The sequence below is a fragment of the Talpa occidentalis genome, unplaced genomic scaffold (assembly GCF_014898055.3).
Source record: "Talpa occidentalis isolate TD23 unplaced genomic scaffold, MPIMG_talOcc4v2.1 talOcc4.9, whole genome shotgun sequence".
In the NCBI taxonomy this organism is placed as follows: Eukaryota; Metazoa; Chordata; class Mammalia; order Eulipotyphla; family Talpidae; genus Talpa; species Talpa occidentalis.
The window spans coordinates 56,847,157-56,874,884 of record NW_023605305.1 but is presented as its reverse complement, the minus strand read 5'-3'; the positions used below and the strand labels follow the sequence as shown (position 1 = coordinate 56,874,884).

The following is a 27,728-nucleotide window of genomic DNA, read 5'->3' as shown; positions in this document are numbered from 1 at the left end:
CATCATTTCATAAATGAAAATTCTAATATCTGAAAGGATGATGAGTAGGGTTTCTCTAGTTAAGCAAGAAATGGTGACAATAATCGAAAACAAAGAACTTAGATTCACTGAAATGTCCCACATTCTCTAAGGAAAGCTGCATACAAGAGTATCAGAGAAATCCCTCTGAGACATGTCCAGATGATTAGTGATATCAAATAAAGTCAAAGCGGTGGTGGCAAGGGTGGAATGTGAAAAGGTGTTTGAGAAGTCAGTTGCTGGCCTACTGAAGATAAATAACCACTTCTAGAGGTTTCATAAAAGGGAGTTTAGCTTCTATATCTTTTAGGTACCAGTTAGGAAAGTAAAAGGGATTTAGTACAAGAAACTGACTGCACAAGTATTGGATGTCAAAAGTGAAAAAGAGATAACCAGGTAACCCAAGATAAGTTAATTGCAAGTTGCCACTACCATTCTTAGGACTGAGGGAAAAAGGAGAAAGATAGTCTTACAAGAGCATAGGAATACAAAGAAGGGACCACAAACATGATAACTGGAATCACCAAGGATGACTCTGAAGTAGTGAACAGACAAATGAGGGGTGTATTGTGTGGCTGCTTCTAGGTCCACCAGAAAGGAGTGACAAATTTGTGTCTTCTCCTGGAATAGTCCTTCCTGAAGGAGGAAGACAGTCCGTTCTCTTCAATGCTCTTCTTCTAGTTTCCTACTAAGGATTCCCATTATCAGCACCTAAAAAACATCAGCTGGGAAGAGAATCTGGGAAATATGGTTTGCAATGTATCAGTGCCAGCCTCACAGAGCAGTTTACAGTGATTGGATTGAGGCTGAAAGACATTGATGAAGAACTCAAACCATATTTCATTTATTGCATGGTCAGAAGATTTTCTAATCTGTTCTTTGTGGTTTCTTGAGCAAAGGACAAAATGAAATGGAGAAATAGCAGGGTAGGGGAAAGAAATAACAGCAGAGCAGCTGTTTGTCATTACTTCAATCAAGAAAGTATACTATTGGGCAAAGTGACTCTACCAGCAAGAGTTTCAGTGTGTACTGATGGAGATGAGAGCTGAGAAGACTATAATAAAGTTATTTGTTCCCAATTGGAAAACTCCTACTTAACCCTAAGAAGAGAGCAAGCACTTGGACACCTCCTTTAGAGAAGGCATCGATATAGAAGTTTTTTTAATACAGAAAAAGCGATACTCAATAGAGGACTGCAAGTAAATGACCAGCTAAGTAAGAAGACTTTTCTTTCTTTTTTGTTAACTCTAGCATTCTGCTGTAACATGAAGCTATAACCTGAAGAGGAAAGGAGGGAGGAGCAGTAAGAGTAGACCATGCCCTCTTCACATTCCAAGTCCTGCATTCTGGTCACTGATTGGAACCACAGAACTTGGCCACTTGAGATGGGTACTTGAGATGGGTAAAGGGAAGAAGACACAATTTAAAGGTTTGGTGTTAAAGACATAATTTGAAAACATGATATATAGATTTAGAGCTATGGACTCAATCTGAACTGGTCAGAAGAGGAAATAGATTTGGCCTTGGAGATGGAAAGCAGTTATTGGAGAATGATTAGAAACAGTACATCTCTATGCTCTACTGATTTCTGAATGTTCACATAAAATGAGTACATAAAATCCAAAATATTACTCTTATTTTTTCATTTCTTTCATGGTTTGATTTATATATCCAGGATTGCAGGACTTTAAAATGATTATAATTATTCATTGAGATTTTGCTCAGCCAGAGGTTACTAGTATTGATAACCAGAATCTGTCAAAAGAGATTGCTACAACAGCAATTATGTTGCTGTACAACCCAATGCTACAACAACAATGGGTCCTTTCCCAAGTTTTAACTTAAAAAAAAATCTGGGGGCTTCCCTCATGGTGCAAGGGGTTAAGCACTGCACTATAAAGCAATCTGCAGACTCTGTAGCTCGAGTTTGATCACTGGCCAGCCAGGAAGCAACCCACGTGGCGCAGCAGACCGCTCCTGTCTTGCCCACTGCTCCCCTCAGCAGTGTGTTTCAGTCAGTCTGCCTGTTCTGTTCACCCTCTGTCTCTGGTGAATCCTCTCACCTCCTGCACCTCTGGCCTGTACCCCAGCTTTTATATGCATAAATAAATCTTTAAAAAATATCTGTTGAGTAACTGGAAAGAGAGAAAGGTGAAATCATACAAAAAAAATAAGTTTTTGAACATAACAGTATGTTAAGAAGGATAAAGATGTTTAAAAGAATCCTTTAAAGTGGTGAAGTATAAAAATCACAAGAAAACTATTAAAACATGCCAGAAATGGAATTTATAGTCAGCCTAATTACTCATTGCCTAAGAAATTCTTAGAAATAATTTTTTAAAATGAAGCATATGGCGTTCTACTGATTGAGAAGATTTTGCTAATAGAAGAATAATTTCAAATGGAGAGAACCTGACCTCTTCTCTTGTTTACATGTGCCTTACATTTGAGGCATTTAAAATGTCAATATTTAAAAGAAGATTACTCTTTTTTGTCCTTACATGATTAGGGAGCTTGGTTGCAGAAAACCGATCAATTTAAAATGTATTTTTTTTTTTAGATTTATTTATTTGTTTGTTTGTTTATACATACAAGCACTGGGTACAGTCAGAAGCGCGGGAGGGTGAGAGAATTCACCAGAGCCAGAGCGGGGAGCAGAGCAGGCAGAAGGACCGAAGTACACTGCTGAGGGGAGCAGCGGGCGGCAGGAGAGGTCTGCGCACCATGTGGGACCCTCCTCCGGGGGCCGGGGAGCAGCCGGGGATCGAACCGGTGCTGCAGAGGCCGCGGGCAGCTTCGCAATCCAGCACTCAACCGCTGCGCCACCGGGGAGACCCTTAAAATGTATTTTTAACAAAAAATGAAATAAAAATGATGTCATTCAAATCTACCTTGAAAAGATGTGAATAAGACCCAATCAACTGCATAGTGTTGGAATAAGAGTCTTGGCTTTCGAACCAGCATCGTATGGGAACCAGAGGGGTGCGTGACTTCTAACACTTGGTCCCTTACCTGTCATATTTATTATGCTGTGGCTGTTCTTGCAAGCCACAATTGAAATCATGTATCATAGTGCTTAAACTGGCATAAGATAAATTCTCCAACTATGTTAGCCTAAATAAGATTTAGCAATAGACATTAATATGGTATTGTAGAAGCAGGAAGGGCAGAGTGCAGGATCTCTCTGATTGGAGCTGACAGGTGAAGGAGAGAGTCCTGGAGCCTTCAGTGGCTTTCGCAGGCTTTTACCAGGTATACAGCAGGCAGGTGTGCCAGGGGGCCGGGAGGCTGGCAAATCTTCACTCTTTCTGGGCTCTCCGGTGTTCTCTCATGGCCTTTTCTTTTCTGCTCCTTCCACTCTGGTCTCTCTTTCGCTCTCCTGGCATCCTCGTGACGCCTCCCTTATAAGCCCAGTCTCTCAGCCCAGGTGTACCCACTTATACATGCCCACACCCTACTCCAGGAGCCCGCCATCAGGCATGCCTTCAGGACCGCAGATTCATCATCAATCCTAATGGTGGGAGGGCAGAAAAGCCTGATACTTACTCTACAGGTGTGTTTGATCCCTATCCTCCTATGTGATACATTGTAAGGGCAGGAATGGACACAGCAGGTTTTCTGGGATCCCATGCAGACCGGGTAAAGGAGGAGTCAGAGTCCTCAGTGGCTTTTGCAGGTGTTTTATTTAGATTACCAGGTACACGGCAGGCAGGGACGCTGGGGGGCTGGGAGGCTGGCAGTTCTCCCAGCCCCCAGCAAGTCTTCACTCTATCTGGGCTCTCCGGCCTTCTCTGCTTCTCTCTAGGCTTCTGCTACTTCTTTCTCGGCTTTTCTTTCGGCTTCTGCTGGCGTCCCCGTGATGCCACCCTTAAAAGCCCAGTCTCAGCCCAGGTGAATCCCATCTACCTATGCCCACACCCTACTCCAGGTGCCCGCCATCAGGCATGCATTCGGGACCGCAAGGATCCATCATCTATCTTGATGGCGGCAGGGCAGAAAAGCCAGACATTTTTCCTTACCCTACATACATATTTATAATATATAATCCCCTCCTTCTATGTGATACAGTTTATAATATATAAATTGTTATATACTAACAGACTATAATAATATTATAACATTGAACATATTATAACTTTTCTCAAAATTCTTAAGCAGAATCACCATTCCTGCCACAAAATCATTCCTGTCTCAAAAAAGCAACTTGAAATAATGCTTGTTGACCTTCTGTTCTAAAAGTTGTAAAATCATTCCAGAACTCCAACTAGATTTTACTCTTTCATTCCTTGGGGAATTATTTATTGAGACCCTGTTTTATGTCAGACATTGAAGAGGATTATTTTAAAATTGCCTCCTGACTGTACAGTTTTTGGAGTCAGGGTCTCAGCAGGAAACAGATTACTCTCCTAAAGGGATGGAAGAGAGTTTAATGGAGTTACTGTTTACAAAAGTTGTGGACAGGTCTGAGGCCAACCAGAAAGGGATGATGAAGCACCACAAAGCTGGCAACAGTGGAAAATTGTTATAGCCCCGTGTCTCAAGAGTCAAAAGGAGACAGTTAATTAAACACAGGGAAACCAGCACCTGGTTAGAAGCAGGGTATCTGCAGGTGCAGTGACTTATTAACTTAGAGGGCTAGAGCCACTGCTCCATCATGGATAGCAGAGAGGGACACCAGTTTTCCTCTTCTCTGTTGGTCTGCTAACATTGCTTTCCAAGGGCTGAACACACCAGGAGCCAGATTGCTGGAGAGCCTATGGACACAGACCCTGACACCAGCTTCTCAGGACACAGACAGGAGAGAATTTCAAGGGATAAATGAGGAGTATCCTGAATATAATATCTCTTTCTCTCTCTTCTTTTATATAACAGATGTGGATTTTTATATTTGAATATAAAAATAATATATTTTTAATGTAGAACATTTGGAAAACTGCCTTATGACTTGAGATTCTTCTTTTTCTTGGTCAGGACATGCTCCCAATTGAAGGCACATGAATTTATCCAGTACGATCTCACACTCAAAGTGTTATAAAATATAAATTTATCTCCATGGCTAAGACCTCACAAAAATGTTCTTGCTTGCCAAAAGATCTACCGATGTTACACGGGAACATTTTGTCTTTTTGCTTGTCATAAATTTCCTTAGCAAGGCATCTTCCTACATGTATCACACCCTTAATGTATTATATCCCTATCCATAGCTTGCATACCATATTGGTCTCATTATTCCAACTAAACAAATTCTACTTATTATTTAAGGCTAATGTAATATTATAGGCTCATTTCCTTCCCAAAGCTTTCCCTGAAGCCCAGTTCCAACTACTTCTTTATCTCATAATAGAATTTGTCCACACATAGGATTTTAGCTTTTTAATTATTTTCTTTGACAGAGGAGCTAAAGAGACACTTTTGAAAAAGAGATATACAAATGTTCAATATCATTCATCACAGGGAAATGCAAATCAAAATCACAGTGAGACACCACCTCACACTAGTGAGAATGGCACATATCAAAAAAACCAGAAACAGCATATGCTGGAGAGGGTGTGAAGAAAAAGGAACCCTCTTACACTGCTAGTGGGAGTGCAAACTGATCCAGCCACCATGGAAAGCTGTGTGGAGGATCCTCAAAACACTAAAAATGGAGCTACCATATGATCCAGTGATTCCACTCCTGGGAATATACCCAAAGGACATACACACACTAATTTGAAGGGAAACCTACACTCCTATGTTTATTGCAGCACTATTTACAATAGCTAAGATATAGAAACAACCTAAATGCCCCCAAACAGACCAATGAATCAAGAGGACGTGGATTTTATATACACAATGGGACACTACTTAGTGATCAAAAAAGATAAACTCATGTCATTTGTGGCAACATGGATGGAACTGGAAGGGATTATGCTAAGTGAAGTAAGTCAGAAGAAAAAAGAACTATGAGATGATTTCACTTACAGGTGGAATCCAGGGAAACCTAACAGGATTAGGAAAGAGATAAAACTTGCAGGCAAACTACACATTTAAGGCATACAGCAGGGGGAGCTGGAGAGAGGGGTCAAAACAGGAGGGACAATCACAAGGGACTATGGTGATAGTTAACGGGTCCTGTGATGGTGGGAGAATTATGGGGACTACGCCTGAGGAGAGAAATCAAATACTGAACAAAAATGAACAGCGATGTCAGAAAATAAAAAAAAAATAAAAAAGAAAACTTATGAAAAAATTCTTTGATTCATTCATTTTATAATTTTTGAACACCTACTGTGTGCTTACTCCATATTTAATGTATGTAACTCTTCCATTTCAAATTATATGTATAATTCCTGAGGACTGGATTTGCATCATGTTCCACTGGAATCCTATCATGTAAAAGTTTAGGAAGATATACTGTAAAGGTCTTACTCTTATTCCTCCATGCTGAAGAAAGCTTAGCAGTTTCTATGCCAGTAGTCATTTATCTATTTATAAGTGGATTTCCTAATCAACAAAATAGATATAAAAAAGTTAAAGATGAATTTTGCCTCATAGATTTTTTTCCTATTAATTTACTCTGTGTAACCATTTGTTAGAGTTTACTTTGCTTTTCATACTTTCTTCACAGAACTTCCTACTAATTATGATTCTTTGAAACTGATTACAAATAGCGTTTGTCTCTTGATAGTTCTAATGCTGGACTTCTCAGAGCATTTCCTTGTGCACCATGATATGGTATAGTGCTGCATGCATTTTATTAACTGCAAGTTCAATTAAAATTTTCCTAATAGACATGTAAAAGAACACAAAATTTATCAAATAACTATGGCCCAAGACTTAGAGCTTAGCCTATTCCTTAGTTTCTTCATCCAAAATAAATATATATAATTTACCTTACAGAAAGTTCCCCCCCAATATATAACACACTTAATTTGTATTTTTACAGAATGATAATCATTGGGTAGATCTAATCCTATACACTGCATGTAAATATTTGTATTTTTGCATCTTTTTTTAAACTTAGGAATATAAACTCTTTTTTTTTCAGATTCTGCCTATAGAGATACTCAAGATTGAATTAACTGTGACAAAACATGCCTATTATTTGTCTGCTTTTGTTAGGTTTCAAATAACCTTGAGGAAAAGCTCTAAAATCCTGCCTGCTCCTCTTTGGTGAGCTTTAGAAGGACTCAGTTATAATCGTTCTTTGGTGTATATGGAGGAAATTCTTTTCCTTGGCATATTGAATCAAACACCTGAAAAGCCTCTGGGGTTCTCATCGTAGAACTCTTATAAAGGCAATTTCTCCCTCCTCCCCACTTCCTTATCTACTCTGTCAGTTTTGCTGCCAACTCCTGCATAATATAGTCAAATTATGTGCTAGAAATTCAACCCTGGTTTCCTGGGTGATGGTACAATGCCACTACTTAGTATTCCTAGTCACATAGCTACAATTCCATCACGCTCTTAATCTATATATATCTTCATGTTCGAGAAGCAGGCTTTTCAAATCAGGCATGTATTAAGGGTTTAAATGTACAAGTGAGAAAGCATAGGAACTTCTTGAGCTCAGCAACGATGCAGGACATTTTTTTACTCAGATCCCGAGGAACTACCATATGGACTAACACTTCTTGGATTTGATGATTTCTCTGGTATATTTTTTCTAGTTCAATTCTGCAAACTCAGAATTCTTCATATTTTCTCGTAGACTATTTTATGCCTGAACTTTAAACTTAGCCTTGTTTTAAATAGTCTGAATTTTCAGAAACCAGTGATGAGTTTTTCTTTGGAGGTTGCACAGCTGGGGTGCACCCTAAAACACTGTTATTGAGGCTCTGTGCTTCTGAAGTGACTGCCATTGATCTGCACAAAACAAGTGTCATGAACTGCAATGTCTCTACCTAAAAATGACCAGGTTTGTGTGATTTAAACCAGGGAACTCTATCTAGGTCTTTCTAATTATCGGTTGCTAAATTCTTTGTGATAAATACTTGACCTATGTATTTATATAGATGAGAGATTTAAATTGATGGCAAAATTGAAATTAAGATATTTGGTCATGTATATTTTTATATTAGTTTTTTGTTTGCTTGCTTTTTCTTTCTTTTCCTTTCATTTGACAGTAGTCTTAGGGGGTCATATTCCTTAAGTTCAGTCTGCTGTGTTTTAGCTGTGTTACCTTTGCCAAATTATTTTCTTGATCTGCTTTTTTCTTGTTTTAAACAAATGAATTTAATCTCACAGACTTTATTGGGATCATGTGAAATATCATAGGGGAAAGTACCTTTTAAGTGTAAAGTCTTACACATTTTTATATATTTGTAATTATCATTATTTGTGAACCTTATTATTAGTTACCCTTTGTTATTTATCTCTTACCAAATAGTTTATTCAGTGATTTCTTGGATTTTTGTATTTTATGAACCTCTTTCTCACATGTTAGATTTACTGGCTTGTTAAAATGTGATTTATATTTACACAGGTCCATTTTATCCATTCAGATGTTAGTTTGGATAGAAGAAATAAATCTCCTATTTGTACTTAACTAAGGATACTGAGTTGTTCTTTTTGTATGTGTCTTTTACTCCCCTGTAGGTTTTAGAAACTGTCAGCAAAGCCACACAGAACAACATATTTTAAGAGGGATATTTTTCACCTTTATAATGAAGAAAAGCAGGAGTGTGATGACAGTGACGGCTGATGACGTAAGTTCCAAAAGTCAGAGTTGCTGGAATTCTACACACTTTTTGTCTATTTAATAAACAAGTCACTCCATGATTCTATTCAAAAGGCTGGCAAGGCTGTTAGCAGCACCATTGTGACTAGGTGTTTCTCTGACCAGATGGTGCTGTGACCCAGTATGTGAGGTGAACGGCAGGCACAATGTCCTATCTGCAGCTGGCAGATGGGCTTAGTTTGAGTTTTGTGCTTCTCATTCACAAAACTACCCATCTCTAGTATACGCCTACATCCTAACTCATAGAGACTCCTCTTTCCACACTGCTTGCGTGATTAGTTTACCTGATGTCTTTCGTTCATAATTTCATCCAACTATAGCCCATCCTTTACTATTACATCCTATAGTGAGGTACTTGACAACTGCTTCTAAGAATTTTGTGATGTACACATCCACCGGATTTTGGCTGCTGCTCCTTGGACCAGTATCGTTAGCATCCCCTGGGTATTTATTAGAAATGTAGAATCTCAACCCAAACCTAAGATCGTATGTTAGCAAGATTCTAGGGTAACTAGAGATGTACATTATATTCTAGAAGCCTGCTTTGCTCTGGGTCATCTGAGGTCTCTAAACTCACCATTTTCATAACTGGGCATATTGGTCAACTGAGATTATCTCCTTTGCTTTCCCTCATTTGTCCCCTGTCTGTGTGTCTGTATTTTTCCAGACCTTACTCAGTTTCTGTTTGTAATTGAGTTAAAAAATTATAAACCACCATTCAGATGTGCAGAAGAAGGGAAGGAAGGAGGAAAATGAAGTAATTTTCCTTGCTTTCCACATAGCGTTTCTTGTTGTAAACAACTACTTCACAGGTGGGGGAGGGCCTGGAAGGTAGGTGAACTTGTCAATTAATGTAAAATAGAGGTTTTTGGCTAAATGCCCAGTCTTTCAGAATTTCTTCGATTCTTACTCTTTCCCTTTAATCATGCAACATGTAGGCAAAGGGAGACACGTAACATTAAGTAACATTATGGTATCTGGTGTGGGCAGTGTTCTTGTAGTGCCCTTTTCCACTAGGACCTTCTGTTGTCCAGTGAGGAATACCTCATTTTCCCAGGACTCTGTGCCCTTGGCTGAGGACCACTTAGGCATCTGACAGATGTAACAGGTGATGATTGCATCTTAGCTTACTGTGACTTTGACCTTCTTCCCCACTGCATGGGTTTAACCTCACAGTGGGGCTCTGGTAGATTAAAAGTGCAGTTTTGCTTTCTGTGTGGTCCTTACCTGTGGAGTCTCACCCCATGGACTTATTACCCCTCTGCCCCACTCTGCAGTGACACTTTTGGCAGGCAAGCTGAAGCTAATCTTTAGCTTCCTTCTGTGTCCACATAGAAGCCTGTGGAAACAAGTGCAGAGGGAAACTTAGATGTACCCTCATGCTCTTGCCTGCCAAAACACACTCCTTTGCCTTTTCTACTCTTTAGTGCACTTAACTAGACCTGGTTAGGAATCTGTTCTCATCATCTGTGATAGTATTTCATTTCCTATTTCCCCTTTGCCTGCTTTTTGACCACAGAGAACTTCCACTAATTTATATTCAAAGTTATCAACACCAATGGTAAAACTGTGTTTAGATTTCAATGCTGTGCTCAGGATATCTAAAGAGAAACTTTTGAAAATTATACATTCTTTTTCTCTTAAAAAAAAAAAAAAAAGCTCGGGCTTGACTCTTAATGCTATTTGTATGTTGTTGGCTCCAAGGTTCTATTTTTTGGAATGGAATAAATTCAGCAATGTATTCTGTCTAAAAGATGAACCACCATTCTTTTTCATTGCTTTCTTAAAGTAATAGTCTTCATTCTCCCTGAGATAGTGGTTGCCATTGTCAAAAGAGGGGAAATTGCATACTAGAAGGTGCCAAAAAAGAGAAAAGCACATTTAAAAGAGTATTAACCCCACCAAAGTGGATAATTACCTAGATATGGAGTGTCCAAAATGGTAGCCACTAGCCACATGAGACTATAAAGAGCTAGTCTGAGTGGAGATGAGCTGTAACTGTAAAACAGATCTTGAACTTTGAATACATAGCAGTAGATATAAATAATTTTATGTCATTAAGTTTTTTTGATATAGATTACATATTGAAATGATACTAGTTTTAGATAGACTAAACTAAGAAAAATATAGTATTGAAAGTAAATTTTCCGGTTTCTGTTTCACTTTTCAATGTGACTATTAGAAAATTTGAAATGATACATTTGACTCTCATTGGTGGCTTGTGATTTATTGCAGGTGGGCAATGATGACTTAAAACTTTTCTGAATGACTTCAACATTTTGAATATAGCGCAAAATATCATGTTGAATGTTATACACAGTTTCTGTTCCTTACAACAATAGCAACTTAATCAATATTATACTTTCTATGCCACACACTAGGAACACATTTTCACCCTTAAGTAGGGATTTTATTGTGTTCTTATTTATTTCAACACGGGAAACATTTATTCAGTGACTTAAGTATGCATGAAATATTAAATCAGCACCTATTACGTGCTAGACACTGGTTACGTTCTCGAGATTCAGCAAGAAATAGCAAAGAGTCCTCATTTCTTTGGAGCTTACATTACAGAGGGCAGAAATAAATAATATGACATAATATATATACTATAATATAATATACTATAATACAATAATCCCAGCTATGATAAATGCTATACAGAAAAATGAGGTTGACCAGCATGACAAGAATGATTGGATGGGGAGAATAGAGTGTTAGTATAATGATAAGGTGAGATGACATATGGGCAGTAAGGAGTGAGCCCTGTGAAGATGTGGGGGAAGACTATTTCTGGGAAAGAGAATGCATGTACAGAGACCTTTACTGTGTGTTAGACACTCTCTTTGTCTCTGTGGGATTACACCAATGAATAACCATGACTACTGCCTTCATATACTTGAGGTGCACAAATGACTTCAATAGGAATAATACGATGAGTGACAGAGAAACAGCATGCATTCGATATCTTGCATTTGGAAACTTAGTTTCACAGGTAGGGGGTAAATTAAGTGCTATTCAAGTATTGAACACAAACAATTAATTATATGACTAAAGAGAGCATAGAATAGAGAAGAGGTAGTTGCAGGTTTGAAGGGGAGTTGAAAGGGGAAAAATGACTAAAGAGAAGAGGAGGGATGAAGCGGGAGATAAATATTTAAGTGGGGGTGAAGGAAGATACTGACTTATATTATTATATTATATTAATAATATTAGCCAAAAATTAAATAGACACATCTATATTTCAGCTATAGTTTTTGTATTTCTAATCATAGAATCAGGAACTTGCTTTAAAGTAAGAGAGATAAAAATTATTTTTTAGCGAGCTACTGTAATTGCTGTTAATTACCTAGGATAAAGCCACATTTTTAAAAGACAAACATACTTTTCTTATTGTCTTATGGAGCATCATGACATTTAGCTTTAACAGGGGTCCTGAGTGTCATTTTATACTTCCCATAATTTTCATCTCAGGTTTCTTAAGGTTTGAAAAACTCTGATCTCTAGTCCACATTCAGTGTGTATCTAAGCACAATAGAAGTCCTTAGAAACCTAATCCTGCTTTCTCATTAACAGTTAAATTGAAAGAATTAAAAAATCAGAGCAAGCTCCAGAAAGCAGTCAAACCTTGACTGCTTAGACAAGTGGCAGCCAGAGCTTTCAGTGGTTTTTGACTTGGTTAGTTTTGATGTCTCCCTTCCTTCCTGCAAACTCTTCCTTCTTAGATGCAGAATTTCATACTATCTTTTTCTTTGGGATAACCTTTTGGAATTGTCAGTAATATATTTTTTTTAAAGGATTATCCAGGAACATGAGGATAATCCAAAACTGGGCTATTTTCCTGGGAATTATAAAGATAGGGTGAATTTGGGTAGGTGTGAAGCATGTGAAATCTCATAATTTCCAAGAGGTAATATTCAAATTAATATTCCTCCCCCCCTAAATTTTTTATTTGATGAACAGTAAAGAGTTGGCCAAAATCATGCTGGTTAAATAGGAAAATAAGACCAAGATCAGGAATAAAATAATTGAGAACTGATTGAATTAGGTTTTGCCTTTGATGTTAGCAATTTTGTGTGAGTTTTATATAAATTATTAATAGGAATTAAAGAGTTTGAGGTCATTGTGAGTAACTATATATGAGTGTTTGTAAACCAATCTTAATATTTTCAGTATTTGACTTAATTTCTAAATAGCTATTCCATTCCATTTTGTTATTTTGTGGCAGTGCATTTTCACATTAACGGAAGTCTTTTGAAATGATTTCTTTAATCTAAATCTGTGACTTTAAATTCAAGCCTGTTGGTAAATCGGTGTAATAATTTACTGTTGGTAAATCAGTGTGGGGATATTTTGTGGTGGATGTGACTTTGTCACTTTTCAAATAACAAATACCAAATAAGTAACCGTTTATTTCAGTGACTACAATTAAACTTACTTGGTCATATTTCCTTTTTCTAAAAATGAAAAACATCCACTATATTTATTAGGAGCTTATGGTCATTTGTTGTTAAACTTAATTATATCTTTCTATCTCTCAGTATAGTATTTCTTGTCTAGTACATAAAGTATATACTCATTGCTTTGCTTTCCAGATTACTAGTACTTTCTTTACATGCATATTTGGAACTAGATTAATTATGAGTGCCAGCTTTTAGTTTGTTAGATCTCTTCAGAAAGACTTGGTATTTGCCTAAGTAGTCTCTAAGACTTTTGAGAAAGAAACATATCTATGGCATGTGAAAAATATGTACATATTTGTACTAAATAACATATACATACACATATATACTAAACTTTCCCCTAAACTTTTTTCCTAATACACACACACATACACACACACACACACACACTATGGTAAATTCTATGCTTATAGTAGATTTCATATAATAGCTGGATATTAAACAATAAAACACTGATACATTACAGAATATTTAAAATTCTTAAACTGTCAATTCTATTCATATCCAAGTTTCTATCATCAAAATGTGGTCTTTTGTGGATCAGACAAGCATAAGTCACCATAATATAACTCTTTGAGTCCAGCCAGATTCTTGCCTCTTTTGGCAGTTACATCCTTAAGTGGACAGTACAGATCTGTAATAGTTCAAAAATATTTGTTTAAATGAATCCAACTAACTGAGTCCAAACTTGAGTTTATTATTCTTGTATGAGCTAGAATAGGGATGGGTGAGAGCGTCGGGGTTGAGAACATAGTCCCAGGGTCTCTTAAGTCTGTCCTGAAGGGCTAGTAGGAAGTACCTGTCTTTTTTGCACCACAGATTGACTTTCAAGTGAAAGATCTTGGCCTGGTGATGGGACTTCCAATTTGGAGTGGAGAGTGACAATTTTAATTTTTAAACTCCAAGCTGCTGTCAGTTGCCATTTGCAGTTCTGTCTTTGAGTGGTATGAATGGGATACCAAGGTCTCACTTAGGGCTCCCACTCCCAACAGTACCAGGAACCAGAGTTGCCAAGAGATAGAGAAAGAATGAGTAACTCTTACTGGTTATAGTACAGTGCCTTTATTTTCTCACAAGTATCTTATTCATGTGAGCAATGTCTTTCTATATTAACACTGCTGTTCAGTTCAGTACTGGCTAAAGTAACCGCCCTCCTCCTTTTTGCCCCCTGAGCTTACATACTTTGACCAAAAAACAAAAAAGAAGAAAAAGAAGAAATCTCAACTCTGAGAAGACCATTTATAGGATTGGGAATAGTCAGTCACCCAGAATTATCAAGATCTTGCTGTCCTAAGAAAATATTTTTACCTTAAAACACCAAACAAGAAACTCTGAACTTTATACTTTAGCTGGTTTAGTTTGTTCCCGTGTTGCAAAACAATAGCAATTATTTTCAAGATATAGTTTCAGTTACAAGTTTTCATTTTAGCTAATAAAAAAGTGGGAACAATTTTAAAGAGAAAGATTAAAAAGCAATAGACTATAAATGATAAATATTATCTATGGTTCTAAAGATCACCAAGAATATGCAACTGATTATGTTTGAAATTTGAGAATAACCTCTCCCCCTCATTTTTTTTTCTCTTAAGCTTTTGATGTCAGTGTTAGATTCAGACTGTGACCTCATGAATCAGGACTTTATGAGTGACAGCTCGATAATTTAGTTTCTTATTTTATTCCACTGCGCATCACTTTAAACATTTGAATTTAATTTTCTCTTTCTTCTTGTTTTCTTTCCTTCCAGAATGTTAGAGATTATTTTGAATGTAATTTGAGTAAATCCTACAGCTCTTCTAGTAACACACTTGGGATTGACCTCTGGAGAGGGAGAAGGTGTTGCTCAGGAAACTTACAGTTGCCACCACTGTCCCAGAGACAGAGCGAAAGGGCAAGGACCCCGGAGGGAGATGGCATTTCCAGACCAACCACACTACCTTTGACGACTCTTCCAAGCATCGCTATTACAACTGTAAGCCAGGAGTGGTGAGTAGCCTTACAGTTAAATGTCAATTCCAAGTTTTATTTCCCAATTATTTCAAATACAATTTCCTGTATTAAAATATTAGTTGTCTGTGGAATAACTAAGGCTATTGGCATTTTGAGAATTTGTTTCTTGTTGGGTGGCAAGATGAAGACATTTAAACAGTGGGGATATTTTCTCACTCTTAAGATTGAAAGGAACCTATCGAGGATGGACTGAAATTGAAATGCCTTTTTATTAATGTGAAGGGAAAGCAAAATTACTGCCCATGATCTTGTTTTTTAAAAAGAACTATTTTAGTGTGCATTAATATATTTTAATTTAGAAAAGCAAAATCATTTCAGAGTACCTAACTACAGAGAGTTGCTGTAGACTATGTATAATTATTCTTAGCTTCTTTTAATTATGATCTTGCTTTATTAATCTCAGTTTGTGATTATTTATGAAATGCTTTGTTGTAAATCAGAAAAGGAGTGAAAATTGTGCTACGAGAGAGGTTTGGGTTGCTTTTGCTGTCTGTATTTATGCAAGAGGCTACTTTTAGCTAGTGATGATATGTCATCAATTACATACAATCTTAAAACTGTGTCTAAGTGCCATGACACTGTTTCACACATGTGTTTATCATAAATTTAATTATTTAATTAAGTGCCAGGCAGACATGCCATATTTAGACAGGGAATTCTGTGCCCACCCGGACCTCACCAAAGATGTTGTGTGGAACTGAGAAAGGGCTGTCCCCACAGTCAGAGGTGAGCTGAAGGCCCTCACAAGCCAGGTCCTGCCTGGCAGTGAGTCGGAGCCCAGAGGGGTATCTAGTCACTACTGGGGCAGACCCAAGGTGCAGGGAAGTGTCTGGCAGACGCTCCATATTTAGACAGGGAATTCTGTGCCTGTCTGGACCTCACCAAAGCTGTTGTGTGGAACTGAGAAAGGGCTGTCCCCACAATCAGAGGTAAGCTGAAGGCTCCCACAAGCCAGGCTCTGCCTGGCAACGAATTGGAGCCCAGAGGGGGATCCAGCAATTTGGAGCCAAGTATGCAATCCAGCCACTGCCAGGTCAGTCTGTGAGACCTCAAGACCCACCTCTGGAATTAAACAAATACAGAAGCAGGAGATTTTCAGGGACAGCGACCATTAAAATATCCATAATACCACTGACCTACTGGACTTCTGGCATAAAAGTATTGGACTTGATTGTACCGATTGTACCACCAGTTTCTGACATCCCAGAAAGAGCACACCAAAGAGATGCCAGCCAGCACCAGCGACACAGTGTCCCAAATCATAGGACAAATTAAAAAACAAGCAGCAGGGAGAAGAAAAATTACAAGCAATCAAGCACATCCCCAGGGAAAAGACACACCACAAAAAGACAATCAAACACCAGACTGCAAGACCAGTGACTTAGAGGAACTTATGAGTCTTCCCGGTAGAGAATTTAAAATCGCCATGATTAAAAAACTGAAAGAAGTCGAAAATGATATGGGAAAAATAATCAACGATCAGAATAATGAAATTGAGTCCCAAAGAGGGAAGTGAAAAATGCAGGAGATCAAAGGATTAATGGAGGAGCTGAAGAACTCTGGGAAAAGCAATGAAAGCAGATTAGATGAAATGGAAGAACGAATAATTACTCTCAAAGACACTGAAATAAAAAGAACCAAAACAGAAAATGAAAGAGAAGTACAAAGGAAAAAGAATGAAGAAAGACTTTGGGAACTATCTGACTTCATGAAGAAAGGAAATTTAAGAGTTATAGGAATTCCAGAATGAGAGGAGAAAGACATAGGAACAGAGAAAATATTCAAGGAAAAAATTGAAGAGAACTTCCCAAACATGAAGAGGGAGCTGAAAATAGACATACAAGAAGCAAGAAGAACACCAAACTTCCATGATGAAAGGAAAAATACACAAGAAACATAATAGTAAAGCTCCCAAGAATCTAAGACAAGGGAAAAATAATGAAGCTGACAAGAGGAAAGAAACAGATCACAAACAAAGGAAAACCAATCAGGCTGACATCAGACTTCTCTAAAGAAACACTAGGGGCAAGGAGAGCTGGAGGGACATAGTCAACAAACTGTAAGACAACAAATGCCAACCAAGAATACTCTATCCTGCAAAGCTTTCCCTCCTCTATGAAGAAAGAATAATGACCTCCCCAGACAAACAGAAACTCTGGAATTTCATTACGACTAAACCCCCCTCCGAAAAATACTACAAGGAGTCCTAAAGCCAGAACCAACAGGATGAATAACAAAGAAACAAGTCAAAATTTTTTAAACTAAATAAATAAATAAAACCAGAGAAAAAACAAACAAAATAGCAAATGCAGATGCTAACATATCAATATTATCTCTAAATTAAATGTACTTAACTCTTCAATAAAAAGACAGAGTCACAGGCTGGATTAAGAAACAAAACCCAGGGCCTCCCCAGTGGCGCAGGGGTTGAGCGCTGGGTTGCGAAGCTGCCCACAGCCTCTGCAGCACTGGTTCGATCCCAGGCTGCTCCCCGGCCACCAGAGGAGGGTCCCACATGGCGCGCAGATCTCTCCTGCCACCCGCTGCTCCCCTCAGCAGTGTACTTCAGTCCTCTGCCTGCTCTGCTCCCTGCTCTGGTTCTGGTGAATTCTCTCACCCTCCCGCACTTCTGACTATACCCAGTGTTTGTATGAGTAAATAAATAAATAAATCTTTAAAAAAAAAAACAAAAAAACAAAACCCAACCTTTTGCTGTCTCCAGGAAACACATTTAACTACAAAAGATAAAAATAGACTGATAGTAAAAGGATGGAAAACAATCCTACAAGCAAATGGACCAAAAAAAGAAGGCAGGAACAGCTATACTTATATCAGATAAAACAGATTTCAAACTCAAAGAGGTAAAAAGAGACCCAGACAGTCACTATATGATCAAGGGGACAATACATCAAGATGACATAACATTCATTAACATATACTCACCAAATGAAGGAACACCAAAATATATCAGACAACTATTATCATCTCTGAAAACAGAGATCAGAGAAAACACATATGTAGTAGGAGACTTCAAATACCACTATCAACAATGAGACAAAAAATAAGTAAAGATGCTAAAGCTCTAAATAAGGATCTAGACCTCATGGTCTTAACAGATATCTGGAACGCTGAACCCAAAAAAATCCAAGTACACATTTTTCTCAAGCGCACATGGATCATTCTCCAGGATCGATCACATACTGGGACACAAGACAAACATCAACAGATACACCAAGACTGAAATCATACCAACCATCTTCTCTGACCATGAAGGCATCAAACTAGAAATAAACCATAAAAAGAAGGCAGGGAACCTTCTTACCTCATGGAGATTGAAGCCCAAACTACTGGAAGATCACTGGACTAATGTGGAGATCAAAGAAGAAATTAAAAAATACTTTGAGTTGAATGACAAGGAGGTCACCAATTTCCTAAATGTATGGGATGCAGAAAAACAGTAATAAGAGAAAATTATATAGCAATATAGGCTCACATCAAGAAACAAGAAATAACTCAAACAACCTAATCTCACATCTCAAAGAACTAGAAAAAGAACAACAAAAAAACCTAAAACCAGTAGAAGAAAAGAGATAATAAAAATCAAAGCAGAAATAAATGAAATAGAAACAAAAAAAAAAACAATCCAAAAGATCAATGAAACCAAAAGTTGGTTCTCTGAAAAAATAAATATAATAGACAAACCCCTAGCCAGGCTTACAAAGGAAAAATGGGAGAAAGCACAAATAAATAGGATCACAAATGAAAGAGGAGAAATCACAACAGATACAGCAGAAATCAAAAGAATAATCAGAAACTACTGTGAAGTTATATGCAAACAAGTTCAACAATCTAGAAGAGATGGACAAATTCCTAAACTTTACGTTCACCAGAGCTAAATGAAGAAGAACTAGAACACCTAAACAGACCAATTACAAGTAGTGAAAGTGAAATGGTAATCAAAATCCTCACCAAAAACAAAAGCCCGGGACCAGATGGATTTACAAATGAATTCTACCAAACATTCAGAAACGAAATAGTGCCTGTCCTTCACAAACTCTTTCAAAAAATTGAGAAGGAAGGGATAATACCAAACACCTTCTGTGAAGCCAACATTACACTAATACCAAAAGCGAACAAGGACAACACAAAAAGAAAACTACAGGCCAATCTCTCTAATGAACACTTATGCAAAAATCCTCAATAAAATTTTAGCTAACACAATCCAACAATGTATCCATAAGATAATTCACCACGACCAAGTAGGATTCATTCCAGGGACACAAGGATGGTTCAACACTCAAAAATCAGTCATTGTAATCCAACACATCAACAAAAAGAAATATAAAAACCATATGATAATATCAATAGATGCTGAGAAAGCTTTCCACAAAGTACAACACCCATTTATGATAAAGGCCTTTGAAATTCTTGGGATACAAGGAACATACCTCAACAACATAAAGGCCATATATGACAAGCTCACAGCCAATGTCATTCTCAATGGTAAAAAGCTGAAAGCATTCCCATTAAGATCTGTAACAAGACAAGGATGTTCACTCTCACCACTGCTTTTCAACATAATACTGGAAGTCCTAGCCAGAGCAATAAAACAAGAGAAAGACATACAAGGAATCCAAATAGGGAAGGAAGAAGTTAAACTATCACTATTCGCAGATGATATGATAATATACATAGAGAACCCCAAAATCCCACAGAAAAACTGATCAAACTAATCAATCAGTTTAGTAAAGTGGCAACACACTTAGTAAATCAACACAGAAATCAGTAGCCTTCCTATACACAAGCAATAAATCTGAAGAAGAAGAAGTAAAAAAAAAACATCCCTTTTATGATTGAAACAAAAAAAATCAAATACTTGGGAATAAACCTAACAAAAGAGGTAAAGGACCTATACAAAGCAAACTATAAAACACTGTTAAAAGAAATAGAAGAAAACACAAAGAAATGGAAAGACATCCCCTGCTTATGGATTGGAAGAATTAACATTATCAAAATGGCTATCCTACCAAAAGCAATTTACAGATTCAATGCTACTCCAATAAAATTTTCTATGACATTCTTCGAAGAAATAGAACAAATATTGATGAAATTCATATGGAAGCACCAAAAACCCCGAGTAGCCAAAGCTCTCCTGGAAAAAAAAAAAAAGAAGGGAATGGAGGTATCACTCTCCCAGACTTCAAACCGTACTACAAAGCCAGAATAATCAAAACTGCATGGTATTGGAATAAGAACATACACACCGACCAATGGAACCAAATAGAAAATCCAGAAATAAACCCACAGATTTACAGTCAGTAACATCCTTATAGACATATCACCCAATGCAGTGATAGTAAAGGCAAAGATAAACAGCTGGGACTACATCAAATTAAAGAGCTTCTGCACAGCAAAAGAGACGGTAACCAAAACAAAGAGACACCCCACCTATTGGGTAAAAATTTTTGCACACAACACTAATGATAAAGGACTGATCACAAAAATCTACAAAGAGCTAATGAGACTCAACAAAAACAAAATAAATAATCCGGTCAAAAAATGCGCAGAAGAGCTAAAAATAAACGTTTCCAAAGAGGAAATGCAAATGGCCAACAGGCATATGAAAAAATGTTCAACATCACTTGTAATCAGGGAAATGCAAATCAAAACTTCAGTGAGATACCATCTTACACCAGTGAAAATGGCACATATTAAAAAGACTAGCAACAGCAAATGTTGGCAAGGATATGGAGAAAAAGGAACTCTCCTGCACTGCTGGTGGGAGTGCAAGCTAGTCCAACCACTATGGAAAGCTGTGTGGAGATTCCTCAACCTGCTAAAGACAGAACTTCCATATGATCCAGCAATTCCACTCCTAGGTATTAACCCAAAGGACATAGAAACATTAATTCCAAAGGGCACCTGCACCCCTAAGTTTATAGCAGCACTATTCACAATAGCTAAGCTATGGAAACAACCCAAATGCTCAAAAATAGATGACTGCATCAAGAAGATGTGGTACATATATACAATGGAATATTAATCAGCAATCAAAAAAGATAAACTCATGCAGTGTGCAGCAACATGGATGGATCTGGAAGGGATCATGCTCAGCAAAATAAGCCAGAGAGAAAAAGAAAAATGCTGGATGGTCTCACTCATAGCAGGAATTTAGAAAACCTAAATAAGGGACCAGGGAAAAGACTAATTATAATAAAGTAAAAATCAAAATCAACAAGCATCTATAAACCAGAGACACACTACAGGGGTGGGGGGAGGAGGGAGTAGGATCAAAACTAGGGGGGAGGAAATTGTATGGGGACTATAACCAAGATGATAATGCATACATTGTGCAAAAATGAAAAATGATGTAAAACTGTACAAAATAAAAAATAATTATTTAATTAGTAACAGTTTCTCTTTTTTTGTACATAACTTAAAGCTGTTTTTCAAGAATGACCTACATATACAATATAGAGCTTTATTATTAAAATGGAAAATATTTTCTCTCTATTTTATTTAATTTTAAATTATTAAAATATGGTCATTTAAAGTCACTCTGTTTAGGGCCTCCCTGCTGGCACAGGTGATTGAGCGCTGCACTGTGAAGCTGTCCTCAGCCTCTGCAGTGCGGGTTCGATCCTGGCCTCCCAGTGAGAATCCCACATGGTGCGGCAGACCTCTCCTGTCTCTCCCACTGCTCCCCTCAGCAGTGTATTTCAGTCAGTCTGCCTGTTCTGTTCCCCGCTCTGTCTCTGGTGAATCCTTTCATCCTCCCGTGCATCTGGCCTGTACCCTGGTTCTTGTATAAATAAATAAATCTTTAAAAAATTAGTCACTCTTTTTGTTTATTAAGAAAGAAAGGCTAGCATATTATTGTACAGTATCATTCTATTAAGTCATTAAAAATTGTTTTTCCATGGTGTGCCATATACCCTTGCCACTTAATGAGTTCAACAATTTTGATCAGTATTTCAGTTTGTGCTAATTGGTGATGCAGGGAATGTTTTAGTGGGTGGTTATTGACTGCACAAAGAATAATATTTGAGACTCTAGGTAACACAGTTATTAGCATGAACATGGTTTATAAAACAATGTGCATGTTAATGTAATGTAGGGCAAATGAGTTAAAAATATAAGAAGTAATGAATTACATCTTCTGTTGAATGAATTAACAGAAGCATCTAGTCAACCATTGAGAACTATTGATAAAATAAGAGTAATATGCTCATATTATTTATTCAACTACATAGTTTGTGTTATTAGTCTTGGTTATGCTTCTGCATATCCACATATTTGGAGACTGAAAGATTTCCATAGATTTATTTTCAGTATTTTGGCAATGGTACAGTTGTACCAGTTGCTACAGTATTGAGATGCTTCCATACCGGTTGGTAAATACATGCTTTTCTGAGGTCTCTCATTGCCCCCTATAACCATTCCAGACTTTTCCCCAGAAAAAAATTCCTCACAGTTTTGCAGCTGAAGAGGTGATGACTGGCACAGCAGAAGTCTGGTTTTAGCGGGTGTTGGTAATAGATCTGTTAGAATAACAATCCTGATAAAATGCACCTTGCAAAGTTTCAGTTCATTTAAGTCAAGGACATTTTGGGAGTTGTGGATTTGTCCCTCCTGTTGAAATATTAAATAAAGACTGACATTTTGGCATGCTTGTCTTCCTAGACTGAATCTATTCATCTGGTCAAAGAGAGTAATAATATTCATCTCATAAGCTACTATGAAGATTAAATGTAGCAATCTGTTGAAGGTACCTAGTTTAGTAAAATATAATGTTAGACAATCAACAAATGTCAGTTTCTCTCCTCTTGATCATTATACAATAAAACCTTTTGCAATTAAGAAACTATGTCTAAAGTATTAGTACTCCCATGTTGGGGGTCAGTTCAGAGGAAGAAAATTTTTGCGATAATCTTGAGAGTTTAAGTTATGTAGTTGGCTAGCACCATATATTGGTAATTCATTTGTAACATGTCTGATTTATCTAAATTACCTGGCTACTTTAAAGATTGAGAAAATTATTCATTGACCTTAAATTTATTTTTAAATATAAGCAATTAGAAGAATTTCTGCCTAAAAACCCTTTCATTGGAATCATGATCATTGATGGTACAATTGCTGGCAGAGGAAACTGATTGAATGATTTTTTTTTTTTTATGAAAAGTGAGGATGTCAGATTCTAACTATCATCATTGCCATTAACTTAACACAAGTTCATAGAGGTAAGGGATACAGTGGAAGACCATGTTTGAGAAAGAATTGTACTTAAAATTTAGAGCAATGAGAATATGCAGTCAAGCTCCATCTCTAGACCAAGAGTCAGTAAATGTTTTCTTTAAAGAAATATAGAGTAAGTATTTTTGCTTTTGTGAACTTTAGAGATGTGTTTGCGACTATTCATAACTGCTATTGTAGTGTGGAAATAGCCATAGACAATGCATAAGCGAATAAATGTGTCTGTGTTCCAGTAAAACTTTATTTGTAAGAACACACGGAGGATTCTAGTTGGTCTGCCAGTTAGTTTGATGTCTCCTGTTCTAGAGTAGTATAGCTCTCTAAGACCTGACTCTTACTCTGATAAGTGCTTTGACAATTACAACTGGTGAAATTGATCTTGAGTTCCTGATTAGTACACTAAGTATGTCATAAGTAAGTATGTCACTATCTCTTAAAATATTTTCTCTGTCAAACTTTCATGCTCTGCTTTTGGACTTAAATGTATTTTGGACCTAGTTTTTATCTTCCATTTAATCTCTTCCATTTCTTAAAAATAATTTTGTGTTTTTGGTCTTGTAGCCTGGTAATTGCTTTGATTTGCCTTCCAGTTGTTAAGTCTCTCTTTAATTATGCCTAACTTGCTGTTAAACATACTATATTGAATACTTCAGTCTTAATGATTGTGTTTTCTTATTTTTAGAGTATTTGTTTACTTTTAAAATATGCTAGATAATTTCATGTAGCTTTCTTTCCCCTGCAGTATTAATTATCTATTGCTGCATACAAGCAATAATCCCAAAACTTAGTGACTTAAAATAACAAATATATGTTCTGTGGATCAGGAATCCAGTGTGGCTTAATTGGATGCCTCTAATTCAGTCCCTGACAGGGCTGGAATCAAGTTGTTATCCAGTACTACAATCATTTCAAGGCTTGCCTTGGTGGATAGGATCTGCTTCCAATCTCATGCACATGGTTTTTGATGGGTTTAGACCCTTTCTGCCTATTGAATGTTAACATCAGCTTCTTGTCATGTGGGGCTTTACATGCTACATGCTACTCATAGCATGGCAATGTGCTTTTTCCTGAGCTAAGAGAATTGAAGGAGACCAAGAGTGAGTGAGCAAGACAGAAATCAAGTCTTTTTACAACTTAATCTTGAAGTAACAGTATGTCATTTTTACATATTCTATTTACTGGGTCTAACCCACACACAGGGGGATAGCTTGTGTGAGGACATGAATACAAGGAAGTGGGCATCATTGGGGAACATTTAGAGGCTACCTACTATGTTGCCGATATTTTCAAACTTTAAAAAATGTGTTAAATAAGAGTAAGAATAGTCACTTGTCACTTTTGTGCATTTAAATATCTGAAATTTTATGTCTTTTTCTACTATTTGTGTTTTCTGATTGTTCTTGCTCATGTTTTTAAAAGCCTTATATTAAAGTGTAGTCTGCTTGTAGAAAAGGATACATATCATAAAGCTACAGCTCAACAAACCTTCATAGACTGAAGAAATTCCCATAACCAGTTCCCAAATTAAGTATGTGAACTGTATTAGCATGCCAGAAGTCTTTCTTATGTGCTTTTGCAGTCTTTACTGTCTCTTCACTTGTAACAACACAGATGCAGCAAGCATGAGTTTTAGGCTTCTTCATTTTCTAAAACCTCAGCATTTGCAACCCTGACTCTTTAAAATAAATGTAAAAACAAACAAAACCAAAACAGTTTCTCCAGCTACTGTGTCCTGAACTCTTCTTGAGCCTGGGATATAAAAATGAATGCAGTCCCTTCTGCTTACAGCACTGATGTGTAAAGAGGTTGGAAATCATTATTTCCATTCTTACAAAAAGAAAAAAAAAACCTGAGCAGATTGGCATTCAACAATTTTTCTTGGATCCGTCAGAGAACTGAGATAGCAGAATGAACCACCACTCAATATCTGAAGCTATAGATGAATCCACAGCTGAAGTTTGTTATTAAGAAAAGGTCATTGGATGATTAAATATGGTGGACACTGGTAACACTAGTGAAAGTAGTCCTAGCAGAGTTTGCAGAATTAAGGAATCAGACTGCACTGGATTTAAGAATGAACTTGGGAGGCAGAGGGATAAGGAAGAATGCACAATAATGCATTGCTAATGTTTTTGTTCTCTTGGGTAGGTAATGTTCTTTTGCATACTGAATGTTAAAAGTGATATTACAGGACAAAATAAAACTTTTAAAAAAGCATAACTTAGAGCTGGGGAAGAAAGGACAGCAATAAAAGATTAGTCTAAATATTTTTGTTAGTAAAAGTGATATGAAATTTGTTCAGGGTAGAAATGATTAAGTAAAAGTGTTATAAAGTAGAGACATTCTTATGTATGCTGAATAGAAAGCACCAGTAGGTAGGGAGAGATGAAGATAAGAGAGATGGGCAATAATTGATATAGACAATAATTGGAAGAGCATAGGGGAAAAGATGAACTTTAGATTAGATTAGTAAATCCAAGGCAGGAAAGAATGAATATACTGGAAATGCAAGGAGAGATATAGGAGAACCTTATTTCCAAAGATAGAAGTGTTGTCAAATAATAGCTGTGTATCAGAATCACCTGGAAGACTTCTTGGAAAAACAGGTGGGAAGATTGTAATCCTGGAGCTGAAAATCTGGGAAAGAGCCAAAGAATAACAAGTTCCCAGGTGATGCTTAATGGAACTGACCTGAGGAACACAGTTTGAGAACTCTGGTCTGCATTTTTCCAAGTGAAGCAGAAAGATCGTGTGTAGAAAATAAGGATTGGGCCCTCTACTCTCCTTTCACCCAAAGGCATGCATTATTTTAGATGGCCAAGCATGAGCCTTTTTTCCATGTCAAGTCCACTGACTGTGGTGGGACTGAATGCCTGGTGAGAGCTAGCAGTATTTAAGAATGATCACATCTCAGTGATACCATAAAGCTAGTCAACCCCATTTTCAGTTGGATAGGAAGAAGCAAAGAGATAAAGAAGATAAAGAAGGACCCTCTTTCAGCATTTTCCTAGTGGTGCACTTTTTCCTAAGAAACAGTTCTGGTTTCTCCTTTGTTATTCCCTCAAAGAAGATTATAAATATCAGTTTGCTTGTCTCCCACCTCCATCTGCCTGCAGGCTGTGCTTTGTTTCTCTAAATGTCTCAGTTGTGAACATGATGATTCTATTTGGGCAGCTTTTGACTTAGGTGTGATATCCGTAATGTTCCCTGTCCCAACTTTCACCTCCATTTGTGGACAGTGATGCCAACTTCCCTGTTGCTGGGTGGGGTGAGGGATGAGGGTGTGGAGGAGGGAGGGATGGTCATTTCACTGAGGTGATGCCTCAAAGTACTGGATGCGCTTTATTGCTTCTGCAATCTGTCACAAGTTTATAGTCTGATTTGGTTTTCCATAAAAATATTTTATATTCTTGGGCTGCCTCTGAACTGCAGATCCTAAAGCCCTTTTTTAAAGATCAAAATGCCTACAGATGCTGTGCACAAATGCCATAGATTCAACAAAAGCTGGTGTGAGGATAGGAGATTGATGACACACACATCTGTTTAGCTCTCACTAGACATTACCACCCACTGAAATCTTTTGTCTACAGACATTGCATTTGTGACTTGTACATCAACCTTGTAATCTACAAGTCAGCAATTTACAAAGTCCCTCCCACCCCAAGCTCCCATCTCAGGTTTGTGAGATAATGGATAATGGATATTTAAAATCTTACACCATCCGTCTATTTCTCATTGCTATTGTGATATCAGTCAAATCAAAATTATATGAGAATTTGGAGGTACAGGTTTTATATGAAAAGTGCTTGAGATAGGATCTGGACCTTCTCTTGGTGTCTGTGGGGAAGTACAAGTCACATAAATTTCTCTAGGAACCCTCACCCAGGCTCCCATCCCTCTTAACCATAACAAAACACTAAGCAGTCAGCTACCTCTCTCACAGACTACCTTGATTTACCTTAGAATGTGAACGATTCTTCTTGAGGAATTCTTTTGCTGTTTCCTCTCTGTCATTCATGCGTGTAATTCATCTGACACCCATAAATTCCAGTATAGTGGGCTATCCAGTGCCCAGTAGGAGATACTAACTGCCCAGATAAAACCATTTTCTTAGTTTTAAATAAGCTCACAGCACTGTATTCCTTCAAACGTGGTCATTTCAGAAAAATAAAGTATTGTGCTTAATGCACGTAAGATCAAGACATGGTCCCTACCTTTCCCTTCGGTAGTTAGAGGCTAGTACAAGAGACAGACATAAATTTAAA

At 37.3% G+C, this 27,728-nt stretch overlaps 1 protein-coding gene across 7 annotated transcripts in view; it reads left to right on the top strand.

Annotated features, from left to right (window-relative positions):
• PDE4B (phosphodiesterase 4B) overlaps nt 1–27,728 on the top strand; it is a 582,343-nt gene that overhangs the window by 171,025 nt on the left and 383,590 nt on the right. For all 7 annotated transcript variants that reach the window (XM_054691793.1, XM_054691792.1, XM_054691796.1 and 4 more), the window contains 2 exons: nt 8,599–8,708; nt 14,948–15,186. In XM_054691793.1, the coding sequence (XP_054547768.1) occupies nt 8,599–8,708; nt 14,948–15,186 (349 nt within the window). The remainder of the gene's footprint in view (nt 1–8,598; nt 8,709–14,947; nt 15,187–27,728) is intronic.